The sequence below is a fragment of the Martes martes genome (genome assembly GCF_963455335.1).
Source record: "Martes martes genome assembly, chromosome: 15".
NCBI lineage: Eukaryota > Metazoa > Chordata > Mammalia > Carnivora > Mustelidae > Martes > Martes martes.
Window position 1 is genome coordinate 43,411,256 of NC_137903.1, and position 16,606 is coordinate 43,427,861.

At 48.8% G+C, this 16,606-nt stretch overlaps 1 protein-coding gene across 2 annotated transcripts in view; it reads right to left on the reverse strand.

Moving 5' to 3' along the window:
- ASTN1 (astrotactin 1) overlaps nt 1–16,606 on the reverse strand; it is a gene marked incomplete at both ends in the record, with an annotated part of 313,794 nt that overhangs the window by 30,033 nt on the left and 267,155 nt on the right. For both annotated transcript variants that reach the window (XM_080825173.1, XM_080825172.1), the window contains one exon: nt 533–801. In XM_080825173.1, the coding sequence (XP_080681299.1) occupies nt 533–801 (269 nt within the window). The remainder of the gene's footprint in view (nt 1–532; nt 802–16,606) is intronic.

Below are 16,606 nucleotides of genomic sequence, written 5' to 3' on the forward strand. Positions count from 1 at the left end.
GCAGTATAACATAAGGCAGAAGATTTGCACGGATGTGGTGTTTTGTGGTCTTTGTTCTTAGAGTCAGAGCCACGGGCAGGAAACCATCCCCCTGGGGCTAAGACCAGATCCTTCCCTCTAGGACCTATGCCGGACACACTCCTCCTAGCCGTGCTGCAGCCAGTCCAGGCTTGGGATCTGTTAGGGGAGCCAGCCTTCCCCCATGACTGTTCCTGAGGCTTTCTGAACGATGGCTTTGGTGGCTGTGAATGCCACACCTCCCGATCCTCCTTCTTCCTCCCAGCGCTTGCTGCTCGAAAACCTCCACAGATGCTGAGCTGTGACTCCTGAGTCCTTACCTTGGGGGTTGTGGATGCCCTGCTTTGACTTAATATGCAAACATGCAAATCTAAGCAAATTGTGTGCCTGGATTAGCTGAACAAAAAGTCTCAGTATCCATACGCTAGCACGGAGCTCAGCTAAACCCTGTCGCCCGAAAGCCCTCTGTTGTTGCTGATGCTTCCCTGAGTCCCCCGAGTCCCGGGCCTCTTACCCTCTGGGTCTGGTTGTTGGTCACCAGTTCGTAGATGGGGGCTGCTCTGGTCACCTCCAGCAGGACTGGCTCAGCCGGAGTGTCAGGGCTGGATGTCACGTGGCACAGGGGACAGGAGGAGGGGCATCGTCCCTTGCTCTGGCATTCCATGCGGACCCCAGCCGCCATGCGCTTGGTGCCAGACTCTGACAGGCTGGCGATGTACTCTGGGAACGTCAGCACCTTGGGGTCTCTTTCCCGCTCCTCTGACTCGTCGGATGGGGAGTTGCCTGCCAGACCCAAAATGAAAAGGGACAATGAGGCGGGTGAGAGAGCGAGGTCTTGCGTGATCTCGTGGCCCCTGAGCGCTGGAGTCAAATCTTAGGAAGGTCACCAAATGTCACTGTTAGGGACATGACTCTGATGTCCCGGTGAATGCGGGGAACCCATCCTCCCTCTAACCTATTAGGGTTCAAATGACCTTCCACACGTGCGATCGGGTTGTTTCCTTTTGGAGACTCCTCAGCTCCCCCGATCCCCTCCGAGGGATGCCTCGGCGGTGTCTGTGCGGTGTCTGCGACTGTCAACATTCCAAATGGTAACAACAGTGATGACTCCGGGACTCAGTTTCTTCATCCATAAGATGAAGATATTCAATGTGCCTACAGGTGATGTGTGAGGAATAAATGGCAACATGTTTTTAAAGCACGTAACACAGTGGCTAGTACATGTCCAGTCATCATCATAAGAGTTTTAATCAGAACGAGAGGTAAGATTTACTTAAACTGTGAAGTAAGATCTGTCATGGGCCCCCTTTAGCCCATGCAAGAACTCTCTGCATGGAGTTCCACCACTGCATCCATCTTATGGAGGAGGAAAGTGAGGCCAAGAGCCTCAAGGTCACACAACTAGGATGTTGTAAGTGCTGGGATTTGAATCCAGTTTCGTCCGATTCCAAAGCCTTTAAGTCACTGGGAAGGAAGAGGGCTTTTCTGCTTCTTTATTCTTCAGTGCGTGGAAGATGGGAGGGAGCTTGGGCCCTCCAAAGCAAAGAGACGGATTTATAATGTTAGCCTTTGATTGATGAGTGAAAGGTAGTTAGAGAAATTCTTGGTTTATTTTTGGTGACAAAGATGAGAAATGCCTACCTGAAAATAAGTAATACTTTGTTCCCTGTGGAAGAAAACACGGCTTGGAATTTGTCTTCCAAGCCTTCATGATTTCCCATTTAACTTATTCATGCTAGACAAAGATGGAAGTACAGTCCACTGACCAAAAGCCCTTGGGCTCCACAAGAGATCCCAGACCCTTCACGACACAGCTACGGGCCCGAACATGAAACAATTTCACGGAATCCATTGGGCTTCTAGAAACAAGGGGCAGATAAAGAACATTCGTTCTGGTCATCTTGGACTGCTCAGGAACTTGGTACTTGATGGGCCAGATCTTTGGGGGAAAATGGCTAGAAGGGCTTGTATAGGGGTTTTAGAGGGTGACCGCAAGCTACAGCTCACAGACTTTCTAACAGGGTTCTCTTTCGTGGGGTCCAGGGAGCTCTCTGCGCTCCTCCCCTGGGTTTGCTATGTAATCTGAGCCCATTTGGACATGTCACAAGACATTACAACACTCTTGTTTCCCAGATGAACACCCTCATTACGCGGATGAGGCAGCTTCCTCCAGAAACTCCTTCACACTAACGTGAAGGACTCACTCGGTGACTGTAAACGTGAGGAATCACTTATTTCACATTTGCAATTTGTTTAATAACAGACCCAGAGTTGAACTGAAGCCTTTCCTAGGTTATAAGAACTGTGTAAGTGCATACACCATAAAGAAGAATGGTGTCAAACAGGGAGGCCCAGGAGCCCACACCGGCCAGTCCCAGAGGCACTCAGTGCCACCTATAAATCTTGATCCACATTCAAGTTTAGGTGCCCTGGTCAGCCCCCCCCCCCCCCCCCGCTGGGAGTGTTTGTAAGGTGAGCACAGTCTAGCGGGGCTCTCCCCACCCAGACCCTGGCCATGCCTCAGTCTTCTTCAATAGGCTACATGGACTGGACAGAGATAAGGAAGGTAAATGAGGTCTTGGATTCTTGAAATGATTTCTAGAAAAATGGGCCTTCTTTCACTGAGAAAGTAAATGAAATTTTTAAAAAATCAGAAAAGACACAGTGTTTCTTTCCAAGACAAAGTTTAAAAAATTCTTGCTGTGCAAACCATGCCAGAGAGCTTGAGGGTCTCTTGGAGGGCCCTCATGGCCCTTACAGTCAGAAGCATTTCATTAACCCACAGCCCTCCTTTTTTTTTTTTTTAATTTTTTATTTCTTTTCTGCGTAACAGTATTCATTGTTTTTTCACCACACCCAGTGCTCCATGCAATCCGTGCCCTCGTTAATACCCACCACCTGGTTCCCCCAACCTCCCACCCCCCACCCCTTCAAAACCCTCAGGTTGTTTTTCAGAGTCCATAGTCTCTCGTGGTTCACAGCCCTCTTTTTGTTGAGAAAGGATTCAGCAGGGGCTGGGAAAGAGTTCTCACGGAACCACCACTAGAGGGGGACAGCAAGTCTAAAATGACTTCCGTGAGCACACTATCTGTGATGAATTCTGTGTGGCCACTTGGGCACCACACAAAAACTTATGGAGAAGTAACACCTGGTTACTTAAAAAAGTTGTGGTACCATTTTTTTCAAAGACATAGTACGAAATTAACAAGTAATGTAATTCCATAAAATGTATCCCAAGGAGAAACATCCACAGCGAGATACAGAAGTAACTGAGAGACAGAACATTAAAATCCCCTGGATATCCTTCACATGAAGTAAAATTTACTTCAAGGGAGAAATAATATGTCACCTTTTCTCTCACCCTTTAATCCCCAAATACCCAGGAACACCGCCCCCTCCTCCCCACCACATACCCTATAAACATCCCTGTGTGGGACGACGGCCCATCCATTACTTCCGAGACACCGATGCGACAGACAGATGCGGCCACTAGAGGGCACTGCATCCCCAAACACAGTGGAGCACAGTGACCACCTCCCTGCCCTCCAGCGCTCCATCATTAAGGCTTGTAATTGCTGTAAACATTTGAGGGGCTGTTCCCTGGTGGCTGTCTTCTGACGATCCCAGTTAAAATCAAGACTCAGGAATCGCCCTCCATCTCCCCCAGCCCCGGACAGGTGCAAGGTTAGGGAGGAGAGAGGCATGGGGAGGAGGATGGCAAGGAAGATGGTGGCAGACCGCCAAACTCTCGTTTTAATCCAGAAGCCAATTTTCCTTCTCCTGAAAATATTCTGCTCCTTAGAAAGGGGGCCCTGCTGAAGGCCCCTCCAGTTCCCTCGTCATGCGGTACGGAGCTGTCTGGAGAGGAGCCGGATTTATACAGAGGTGATGAGCAGGGAACTCCCAAAGCCATCTATTCAGGCTACAGCGAAGAATAGAGATGTGTGTGAGAGAGAGATTTTTCAAAGAGGAAATGCATTTTCCATGCGCGGTTGAAGACACAATTGGGAAATACTCCTTAAAATGATGGAGTCCGGTGGTGAAAGCCCAAATAAATCTCCCTTTGCCCAAAGAGAGCACCTATAACCATCATCTCTGTGGTCAGTGAAAGAGTAGTTCAAATCCTAAAAGCTTCAGGAGAGTCTGATCTCTGACATTTGCTTTTAACCCCCCCTCCGTGTTGCAGCGGGCAGTAGAGAGGTGGATATGTGGAGAGTCACAGGGGGGAGGCCCCACCTTATTTCCTGATGGTTCAACAGCTCCCCCTGCACTGGCCACTCGGATGACGTTCCATAGGCACTTCCTGCCTCTTAGCTCCCTCTAGCTCCTGGGTCGAGATGTCCGAGCACTTTAAGACAGTATACAGTCTTTTAAAATGAACATACAATTTCAACAAGTTACAGAGTGTCTGGACATAAGAAAGGAGCTACAGCTGAAGTCTTAAAAGATTATAATTGGCGAAGGTGCCTTGTGATCAAGAAGCCCCAGATATGACCCCCTCTGATCCCTGGTTGCAGAATTCATCTCACCGCTCCCAGGGAGGCGCTGCAGTCCAGCCATGACACTTCGCTTTCTTTTAAGTAGAAGAACAGCCAACCTGGAATGTAGTTAACAGCCCCAAAACTGCAAAGCATTTTGCAAATACAGTCTGCTATAAATAAATGCCATTTGCTTTAGGCTAAATCTGTATCCTACAGCACACAGTGGATGAATTTCCCCAATAGAAAATTGTGGAATGAGAATATTGGCATCCTCAACGTTCAGAATCTCACTGTGGATGTGCCCGTGGCCTTCGCCGTGTACACCCTGACCCACCTAGGCTCACAAACCATACGAGGATGATCAAAGTGGCCAGCCCATCCTCACGGAGGGTCTGCTCTGCTGGTAGGAACCAACAGGTTACAGAGGTGGAGGGAGATGGTATGAAGTAAATTGCTACAATTCCTGTAGGATTCTGGGACTGCTTAAGACTCTCTCTCCTGAGTTGGTGCCCAAGGCAATGAGATGCTAATGACATCACAGCTAGAACTACAGAGGTAGTTCATTAGGCAGCCAAGAAATCAAATGCAAACTAATTAGACACTCGCTCTCAGAGACAACTCACGATCTACGGGAAAGAAAGCTTGACATGGGGCCAATGAAGCACAGCCATGGCCAGCTGCGCCCAGGAGCCACCGACACCCCGCCTTTCATCCTTTCCGCAGCCCGCTCCTCTTCCCACAGGGCGTCCTGCGGTTACCTGAATTCACATTTCCGTCCATGCGCTCCGGCCTGGACCAGTCTCTGGGGATGTACGATCACGTCCTTCGACAGAGGGGTTCAGGTCACCCTAGATGACTTAAACTGAACTCCTAGACTTGCCATAAGCCAGTCTCTGAGACTGGAATAAAGTACAATGTGACGGATTAATAACCAGGGGAAAGGGGAGAAGGCATAAACAGCCACTTCTCTCTACTCCTCTGTATGAGACAGTGAGTGTTTGGGGCCAGTAACTGTGTCTTTATCGTGGAAACTCCATTCCCTAGTTCAGGTATATCCATATTCATCATCTCCCTCCCTGCCTTTCTCTCTTTTCTCTCTATGTATATGTACATGTATATGTTTTGGGGGGAAGGGTATATGATTTGGGGGAAGGGTAAAGGGGGTGAACATAACTCATGATCATAGATCTAAAATTTCAACACAAGCCAAACAAATAATACAACCAAAGCATTTATGAACTGCTAGCCCCTCACTAAAGCTTTAAACCATCAAGTGGCAAGAGCAAAGCTTTCGTCCAACAACAGCCAACTCTCGTCTCTACCCAGACCTCTTCTATGAGTATAACAGAGCCTCATTAGTAGCTTGCTTGGAAATCCACCTGAATGTCCAACAGGGACCTCAAATTCAACATGTCCCCAACAGCTGTGGTCATTCCTCCACACTGTCCTCAGCAACCTGCTCCTCACGCGAAGGGGCCAGCTCAGCACACCGCACCAGCTCCCTCGTTGCTCAGTGTGGAAGCCTCGGCTTCCTTGCTGGTTCTCCCTCGCCCTTCCAACCAAACATCCCATCTTCACATCCTTTATCTCCCTGAACCATCCATTCCTCTGCTCACCCGTGGCTGCCCCAGGGCACAGCAGCGTACAGTGTGAGGTCTGAGTCAGGCTGCCCGGGATTGATTTCTGAACTTCTTGCCTGTGAGCAGTACAATTGGGGGGTGAGTTTAACTTTTCTGTGCCTTGGCTTTCTCGTATATAAAAAGGAGACAAGAACTGAACTGATTTAGTAAAGCTATGGTAAAGATTAGGTGACATAATCCACAAAGAGAGTTTCGAGGTACCTGGGATGGAGTGAATACTCTTGGAAATTAATTTCTTCTCACAATGCCTGCCTACTTGCCTACCCCACCCACCGGCCACACCATCGGATGGGCTCCTTGGGGGCCAAACTGTGTCTTGTTCTTCCAGTGTCATAGCCCACAGTGCCTAACAAGTAGCTAACGCATTCGGCAATTCATTAAGCAAATATTTATTGAATGCCTACAAATGTTTGTCAAATTAATAAATCATTCATAACGACTTGTATACAAAGTGATGAGGTACTAACGAGACAGGCTGGGTTCCAATTCATTTCCCTCCTTGCTCTCCTGGATTCTTTGGAGATTTTTCTAGTTTCCTCCTAAAGAGAGGAGCATTAATCCAGAACAAGTTCCCCCCCTTTTAGGTACAAATGCAACCTGACCTGAGATTATATAGTTGCAAAGATTTCAGGAAATACTGCAGAAGTGCAGCTTGCAAACTGTGTAAAACACACATAGGCATCCCAAAGGTTGTTGATGTGCACGGAGTTATCTACCTTGGGGCTGAAGGACTTAAGCTTAAGAAGAGGAATGGCCAATTGTGGCACCGAGGAGCAGACGGTGGTTCTCCTGTGACTAGTCAATGTGGGAAAGTTGTAGGCACTAGGTGTCACAGAGGGGCTAGAGGGCCTGATCGGTGCCCTGGGCCATGGGCACCACATAGCAGCGGAGGCGGAAGGCACATCGCAGTGGGGGTGTGGACAGCGCTGGGAGCTGAGCGACAGCGCCGGCACTGGGATTCAGCATCGTTTTCCTCTTCCCCAGCAAAAAAAAAAAAAAAAAAAGTGGTTGTAACAGCAAGAGTCGGGTGACACTCTGGAACCCGAGAACGGTCCTAAGGGTGAAACAGGAAAACCTCGGTCTTCAGCGGTTTTCCTGCTTTGCCTCAGCTCAGCCTGTACACAGGAGCCCACCTGAGTTCCCAGCCGCACGTTCATCACTACCTGTTAGCTCAGAGGAAGCATGTCTTTGGGGATGTGCTTTTGGGATTCAGTGCTAGAAAACCATCAGTTCACGACTGTCCAGCGTGTTCCAAAACAGTCCTAACTCCACAGGGTTTATGTTACTGTCCTGTCCTATGAATGAATTCCCGTTTCTTTTTTTTAGAAATCCTTTTTTTCAGAATATATTCTTTACCTTTTGTCCTAAAATTAAAGTTTCTGGAACTTCAGGTTTAATTCTTTGGTATTTCTTCAGGAAGTTTCTGGAAATAGCAAATGGCTTTTGTTATAAGGGTGAGCAACATTTCTGGGTGTGGTGAGGTCCAGTGTAAGTAATTAGCAGTCATCAAATATCCACTGGGCACCTTAGCCAAGCACCATTAACTGGGAGGTTGAGGAAAAGGTGTCTTCTGGAAAATTGAATTTTTTAATTGATACTTAGCCAGAAACTGCTTACTTTTCCTCCAATTCTCGTTGACATTTTTCTTCTCTAAAAATGCAGTTTTCCAATTTTCTGCCTGCCTCGTGAAGCATTGCCTACCAAACAGAATTAAACCTTTCCCCAAGGCCCCTCCAGGTGATCATTTTGTTCATCAATTATGACTATGCAGATCTGGAAGCTGTAGGAGACAGAAATAAAGCGGTATACACACTCCAGAAGGCTTTTAAAAATTGATCGATAACATAAGGTTACATTTTCTTAAGATTGCCCCCCTCCCTTCACAGGCATGTTGTCAAACAACCAGCTGATTGAGGCTCCTGGCTGATTAGGTTCGTGTGAGACTGAAGTTTTGGAGTCCACGCAGGGCTTTGTCTTTGCCAGAAGGCGTTAGTCCCCTCTGGCATGGGAACAGTTAGCGGAGTAACAGACTGACCAAACCTCGGACCAGAACTCACCAGAGCCTCAGTCAGCCTCTTTTCTGGCCAGTCATAGTGACAGTGTGTTTAGGAGAGGGTAGGTACAGAAAAGGGCATAGCGGCATCTGCCAAGGGGTTAATAAAAACACAAAGAGAGTCTTGGCCTCGCAGTGACTCCCACTGTGCCCCTTTTAATCTTAAGTTTTGTGTCAAGAGGGGAAAATGAGGACAGCTCAGTGAACCACTGAGATGCCCGGGGACCCATCTCCCCACAGCCCGTGGGTCTCAACAGCATCAAAAATAAAATCCACAAATTCCTAGGAATCCCTAAAGCTTTGACTTCAGAAATGAGTCCTTCTCATCTGCTCGATGGCTAGTCCCCAATGGACAAGAAGCTGCCTGATGTTTTAGTGGGCTGTCGTGGTTCTCCCCCAAAGCCGGGTGCTTGATACGCATTCAGCGCATACTCAGAGATGGCAAGAAGCAGAGGGTTTTAGCTCTCTCCAGTCTCTTATTGCCTGAAACTCAGGTCTGCACCCCAAAGCCTCATTAGGATTCACCATAAAGGTCAGACCAGGAAACCTGAGGTGGTGTGTGTGTGGGGGGGGTTGGTTATCTGGGAGCATTTACTAAGTGCACACAGGTGTTGGGTATGGGAGCCTGGGCTGGTACCACTGTTCCCCTCACACGCCTGAAGAGTCTTTCTCCCTTCCTTCCTTCCTTCTTTCTGTCCTTCCCTATAGGTTTACCAAGTGCCTCTCTGCCCGCATCAACCCTACAAGAAGTAATTCCACTGGACCTTGGAGCCACGTCCAGAGGAGGACCCAGCACTGTGTCAGACAGGCTCTGGTTTTACGTCTTATGCGTCCTATGTGCGTCCAGGATGGGGCCCTACTCATCTGTGTGTACCTAGAGCCCAGCACCTAGTATCCCACAGGTGTTCCCTCATCCTTGTCTGGAACGTCATAAATGTAGGGGTACGCTGTCCAATACCCCCCTTCTGTGATGTTGATGTGATTCCATTTTTTTCATTTGCCTCTTACAGTCCCGGTCTTTATTCACCAAATGCCTTTTGTACACCTCTGCGTGGCTCCCCCATTCTGTTCGTACCCAGTCCTCCCCCTTCATTTCTGAGGGCTGTGCCAAAACAAGTTGCCACCGAGGAGGCGGCTTCCAATAACACCAGTTTATTCCTCCAGTTCCGGGGGCAGAAAGTCCAACGTCAAGGTGTCGGCAGGGCCACAGTCCCTTTGCAGGCGCTTGGGAAGAACCTTCCTCACCTCTTCCCCCTTCTAGTGGTTGGGGCATTTCTTGGAGACTCTCAGCGTGGAGCCGTGTTGCTCCAGTCCTGGCCTCAGTTGTTACGTGGCCTTCTCCTATGTGTCCAAATCTCCCTCTCCCTTCTAAAGACTCCAGTTACTGGATTTGGGGTCCACCCTAAGTCCAAGATAACTCCATCTTAGTTATACCTGCAGAGAACCCATTTCCAAATAAGGTCACATTCTGAGGTTCCAGGTGGGCATGAAATTTAGGGGGACACCACTCGACCACTGCAATGTCCACGGCCTTTAGCATTGTGACATAACCCACAGAGCCCTCCCTTAACCCACCGCCAGCGACGATTCATTTGCTGGCCACTTGGGAGCTGACCATTCCTCTGTAGGACTTCCTCCCAGGGCACCAGGCAGTGGGAAGAGGGACGACATTTCTGACTCCCTCGGTGCCCCAAGGCCCCATTGCTGCTGTGTGCGGCTTCTTGTCAACATCAAAATAAACCTGACATAGAGATTCAGAGTCACAGACTTCCGGATGCGCAGAGCTGCACGGGATTATCCCTGCTGATTTGCCAGACAGAGTGGCACGGGGAGGGAGGAGGAGGACCAGGCTTAGAGAGAGGTGAAAATGAGGAACACCTGCAGGATGGCTCTTTGCAAATCTCCATTAGCAGAGAGACCACGTGAGTGAGTGGGCACGCTCAGCGGGCTCCCAGCGAAGAGCCTCCCATGCACTTGTCTGGAGATTAAAGCCCCACACCCCCCGACCCCGCCTCCCCTGCCATCCGTTCTTGTGTTTCCTGTCTGGGAAGCTGAGCTGAGAAGCCAAGTGTGCACCTCAGACCACTCAAAAGCAGAAGATCCCGCCCCCCACCCCCATTCACCCTCCCCCGGGGCCTTCCCTAGGAGCAGGGATTGCTCCGGGAAGTGGCCCAGGCACAAGGAGAGAGAGGAAGCTGGACCAGAGAGAAACAGAGGGCTCTCGGCCCCGGGGAGGGCCTCTGCTAATGTCGAGGGCTCCGCTGGGGGCCTCTCTGAGCTCCCAGTCGGATCAGGCATGGAATTAATGATGCTTCCCTCTCTTTACCGGGCAGCATTATTTCCCAGCTAAGGGGGTCCTGGAGTCCCCTTAGCTTTGCCAGAACCATCCCCTCGGGGACACTCTCTGTGCGACTCCTTCCACCTCCTCCTCCATTCACTCGGTCGCCTGCCCTAGAGGCTCCAGCTCAGGCCCCATCGTCTTGTCTTTCTGGCTTCACATCTGGAAAAGACCAGCATAATCGGGAGAAACTCTGTGACAGGTCTGAAATGGGGAGAAATGACACGTGCCCAGTACTTGCCGTGGCCCCAAGTGACAAGAGCCCGGCTGTGCACGGTGTGTGTGTACGTGGGGGGCGGGGCAGGGAGCAGACATGAGTTACACGCAGGTGGGGGCCTCCTGGGGCTTATGTAGCTCCTCCGTGAGAGATTCAGTGCCTTGCTGAGACACTGTGGAGTCTGGTGTATAAATATCTTTAACTACCAAACGGTCTAGAAATTTTTAATAAAAATATTATTCAATAATCATACTACTCCAGCCAGCAAGGGAATGTTGTAACGGTCTCCATTTTCCTCTTGATACTCATCTAGCTTCTGTTTTTCAAATGAATTTGGATGTTAAATCCTTTCGCTGCCCTGACCAATTTATTCTGCAAATTAACTATATATGACAGAACGTAAAGTCCGTTACCACTTAGCTTTGCCTCACTGAAATTTATGCCGCTTCTCTGCCCGTTGGAGCCACCCGCTCAGATAGACCGTGGCTCCGGGTGGTGATTTGGATTCCGCTTAAGTCCCTCACCTCTTGGTCCTCATCTCTTGAGTTTCAAATGTGCTGAGTGGACCAGGCCCTTTCCACCTCTCGGTGACCTGCGCTCTATTCTCAGACACTGTGGTCCCTGCAGCTGCCCATCCAGCCCTAATCAAACTCTCCTTAGGGGATGCGGTTTCACCCGGAGCTGCGACCCACGCTGGTCTGTGAGGGGCGTCCGTGGCTCAGCCTGGCTGCAAGTGGTGGAGAGAGTCAGACGCACGGGCAAGCAGGGGTTACAAGACGAAGAGGCCAGCAGTGTGTGGCACGTGGATGCCATCTCAGATTGTGTCTGAGAGAGTGCGGTGACCAAGGTGAGGGACAGAAACGGCGCCGTGTCAAGCCACAAGAGTTGGTTCACTTCTGGGTGGCGCCGAGTGGAGAGACACTCGGATACTCAGGGAGGGGGGCGGGGGGGTGTTGCTGTCGGGATCCCAGGGCATGTAAACAGTGTCCTATCGACAACCGGGGGAATCTAGAATGGATTCAAGAAGACCTGGAAACAGGCTTGGGAGCTCTCTCTCCATGTATTTGAAGGGCTGTCACGTCAAGTGGGATCACATGAATTTCTGTGCATTTCAGAGCGCACAGCTAAGATCCAAGGAAGGAAATGAGAGGGAATGAGTTCACTGAATCGCATATTTTCATGGGGAGCCTACCGTATGTCAGGTAGACCGCTAAGGTACACGGCTACGTCTTTCTATAAGTTCATTTCTCCAGGGGCGCCTGAGTGGCTCAGTGGGTTAAAGCCTCTGCCTTCAGCTCAGGTCATGATCCCAGGGTCATGGGATCGAGCCCCACATCGGGCTCTCTGCTCAGCAGGGGGCCTGCTTCCCTTCCTCTCTCTCTGCCTGCCTCTCTGCCTACTTGTGATCTCTGTCTGTCAAATAAATAAATAAAATCTTTAAAAAAAAAAAAAGTTCATTTCTCCATGTGTGCGGTAGGGGAGTGGGTCGGAAAGTAGACACTAACAGGATGAGGAGTGATATTAGAGGCACTGGGGATGGGCTTCAGGCACACCCACGAGGAAGTTTTGAAATCCACTTCCCGGGGCTGGGGGAGACTGAAGGAAGACTCTCGATTCCTTCGGGGACAAGTTCTATAGGAACTCGAAAGTGATAAAAAGTAAGATGGGCAGCCTTGAGATGGCGGGCTTTGGGCTAGCAGATACGTCCCCGTGGAAGCAAGACAGTCACCGTCAGGGACAGCGCAGCTGGGGGAATGCTTCAGAAGGGCTCGAGTCCCCTCTATAGCCAAGTGTTAAACTTCTATTATTCTGCGACCTGACCTTCTCCATCTTCCGCTAAGCGAGCAGAGCAGCAGGGCCGGGGACGTGCGTTCTATCCAGCCCACCAAATGATGCTGACTGCGGGTAACGTGCCCGGGCTCAGATAACACATTGGGACTCGCCATCCCAAACAGGAATCATTTATTTTACAAATATTGTCAGAACCCTTCTTCCAAATTCTTCAAGTCACCCTAATATGTAAAAGAGATAAGAGTGGGGAATAGACTCCCAGGCCCGTGGCATCATTATTGTTTGGAAAAATAAACAGCTCTATTGTTTATGGAGCCATTCAAGCATCTACTCAGAGCCCCCGGGGCGCAAGCAGCCTAATTTGAAAACTACTGATTCAGACTCCGATGACATTGGCCTGAGCTGTTCCAGAAGTAACCAAGCGTGCTCCCCAGGCACGAGGACCGCATGCTGACCCTGAGAAGGAGAATGCCACCACCAGCAGAGTTCGATATGGGCCATCTACAGACTCTGCCTCCTGGATTTTATCAGACAAAAAGCACCGTGCGCTCAGTCCTGCGGAGGCGGTAATGATGAAAGTCAGAAAACTATTATACTCTCGACCAAGAATGAATAGACCAAGATCTAGTCAATCATGCGAGTTCATCTCATAGAGAAGGGACTTGATGGAAACATGAGAAGAAGGCAACACCTCTGTAGAGAGTTCGGTTGAGGGGACAATAAAGTGAGGGGCAGATATGGAAGCCAGACCCAAGACTCAACGAGCGCAGAACGGTGCGCATATAAACACTTCCCATTATTAACTCCTCTCATTCAAATATCATAAAGAGAACGCTATCATTACTTTCGACCGAGGTGACGCTGTGATTTTACCTGACTTCCCTGCACACATATAGCAATAGTAGATATGAAAGCAGTTACAAGTGTATAGGGGCACCTGGGTGGCTCAGCTGTTTAGCACCTGCCTTTGGGTCAGGTCGTGATCCCAGAGTGCTGGGATCGAGCCCCACATCGGGCTCCCTGCTGGGTGGGAAGCCTGCTTCTCCCTCTCCCACTCCCCCTCTCTCACTGTCTCTCTCACTGTCTCTCTCTCTGTGTCAAATAAAAAAATAAAATCTTAAAAAACAAGGCAAAACAATTACAAGTATTAAAATGACCAAAGCTTTCCTGAGGGGCCCCTGCCAAGGAAAAGAGAGGCTTTCACGCAGCAAGGCCCAGCTCTCTCCACCTATAGTCATCTTGTCACCTTGGTTTTTTTGTTTGTTTATTTGTTTGTTTGTTTTGAGAGAGAGAGAGAGAGAGCAAGCGAGCTTGGGGGGGAGAGGTGGCGAGGGAGAGAGAGAATCCTAAGCAGGCTCCTTGCCCAGCGCAGAGGCAAACACGGGGCTCAATCTCATGACCCTGAGCTCATGACCTGAGCCAAAGTCAAGGTGGATGCTTAAGTGACTGAGCCACCCAGGTGCCCCCACCTTGTCCCTTGGGCCATTAAAGCCCCTGACACCATGGTCTCCCTTAAAGTCTACTTTCTTGTGCACACACTCAATTTTCTCATTTTAGTCAAGAAACTAATGGTGGATAGAGAACAACAGCAAACAGCCGGTCAGACAGACAGAAATGGCCTTGCTCAGCCACTGAGCCAACCGAAGCTCCTGGACCCAATAGTGTGTGAGGATGTGGTCTATGAGGGGGCCCGTCTCTGGGACTTTTGCTATGGGAACAAGGAAAGCAGAAAAGCAGATAGACGTCTGGTCTTGGCAAAGGAAGGGAAGGCCAGAGAGGCATGCCGTAGGCCCATGTGTCTCAGCATGAGCAGCCAAGAATGACACTGTAAGCACTTCCGACCCCAGGCCACCACCTCAGCTGGCAAAGACTGTCGTTACCCAGAATTCCTCAACTCATAAGAGGAGGCAGTTTGGCCTGGGTTCAAATTCAGAGCTCTGGGACATATTGTGAGATGTTTAAACTCTTTGGGCTAGTTTCCTTATGTGTTAAGTTGGCTAATAACATAACTTATCTCACAGGATGATTCTGAGAGTTAGACGGGATAATACACGTAAAACGGCTAGCCCAGCTTCCAATATCTTAGCTCTCAGAGGTAGCCATTGTTCACTATTATATTCCCGTTACCTAGCACAGTTTGGCACCCGGGGGGTACTCGAGACATACAAAATGAAGGAAAAACAAACACACGAACTTCAAGGCTCAAAAACAACACAAGGATCTCCATGAACTAGAGACAGAACAAGAACACTCAGTGGTAAGTGAGGGCTACTCTTGCAGGCTTCGAACCTGCTGGAATTAGCCCACCGAGGTTGTCAGTTCCTATACAGTTAAGGGATCAGAAGTTCCCGCTATCATGGGGAAACAAAACTAGGATTGAGGAAGGGCTCCACTGAGGAAGTTATACCTGGGTCCAGGCCTCTGCCGTACTGAGCTGCCCGCCCGAGATGGCAGAGGGGAGTGGAGTGGGAATGTGGCTGACCCACTGGCTTCAGTTCTGGGGCCACAGAGTCCCTGATGGCCCCACAGGATAGAGAGTGGGAAGGAAAAGACGATGCTAAATTCATAATTAGCTTGTGACAACGTGCTTCCAAGTACAGTTTGATGCATGACGATCAAAAGAGATGGCTGGTTTGACTAATGGTGGCCTCTCAGGCATCCTTGTCAGTAGTATGACTATTCAGAGTGACATGGTCCCATGGTTCGAATGTGACCCTCAAGGCTGGCAACCCAACTCTCCAGCAGTTGGGTGATCTTTTCATTAACCTTAGGAGACAAATGGGTAGAAAAGATGCTGTTGACCATGCTGAGCTTTAACTATTAAAAAAAAAAGTTACACTAGTGGAATAAGATTAAATTTTGATCCCCTGATCCAACCTTTCTAGATACAAAATATTTCTCCCTGAAATGCAATAGTACTTGGATGGTACCTGCAAGGTTGGGGGGGATATAAGTGGCAGCATTTAAGGACCTTCATTCCAAGTCTTGAATCACATTGTCTAATACTTAGGGGTTAGTACTAATAGAGTGCTAGGATTTCTGGATTCTTCTTTTATTTTCACAGGAAAGAGAAAAAGCAAATCCCTCCTAGGTATCAGCAAGACCCCAGGGGTATCGTTCCCTCATATCAATCCGGAATCCAAAACCCACTGAGAAATACAGAAAATAAACCACTTCAGATATATTAAGTCATGAATCCTATCTTTTTCTAAAGCTTGTAGCTATAGGATCTTGGATTTAATTTTCATTCCTATAGTAACAAGTCGACTTGAGGACAATTCAGTCTAAAGTATTTTTTTTAAGATTTTATTTATATGACAGAGAGAAATCAGAAGTAGGCAGAGAGGCAGGCAGAGAGAGTGGGGGGAAGCCGGCTCCCCACTGAGCAGAGAGTCCGATGCGGGGCTTGATCCCAGAGCCGAAGGCAGAGGCTTAAACCACTGAGCCACCCAGGCGCTCCAAGGACAATTCAGTCTAATGTCAAATAAAGCCACATAACCGCATCAATGTCTGCCCGTGTACGTGTGTGTGTCCGTGCACACACCCCTAACAAAACACAATCTTCCCCCAGTGTCAGGAACTTCAGTGATGTCAAGGAAGCTGCAAAAAAGAGACTCCTTTAAAAATTTTTTTTTGACTCCTTTAAAATTTTTGATAAGAAAATTCATCATTAGTATTTCCAGCCTGAGGCACATCTAACTATACTTTCAGAAACAGCAGGAAGGAATGTTGTCAACAAGCAACTAATGCTGAAATGTTGTGTGTCTAGAGGTAAGTACTCATCTCAAGGTTGTTGCCATTATTTATTTATTTTTTTGAGTGCAAATCTTTCTAGACCCCTCTTGAGCTTCTAACTTCAGCCTCTCAGGACATTCTTTCCATCAAAAAGTTGGTTGACATCAAGCAAAAGTCAAAAGACCCCAACTGGAACTCGATTCAATTTGATAGAGCAAATACTAAGTTATTGAATGTCTATTTACAAGGTACTGTGTGGGTCTTTTGAATATACCAAAATGAATTATGTGTAATCCCTACATTCAAAGGCTGTATTATCTTGTAGAGGAGATA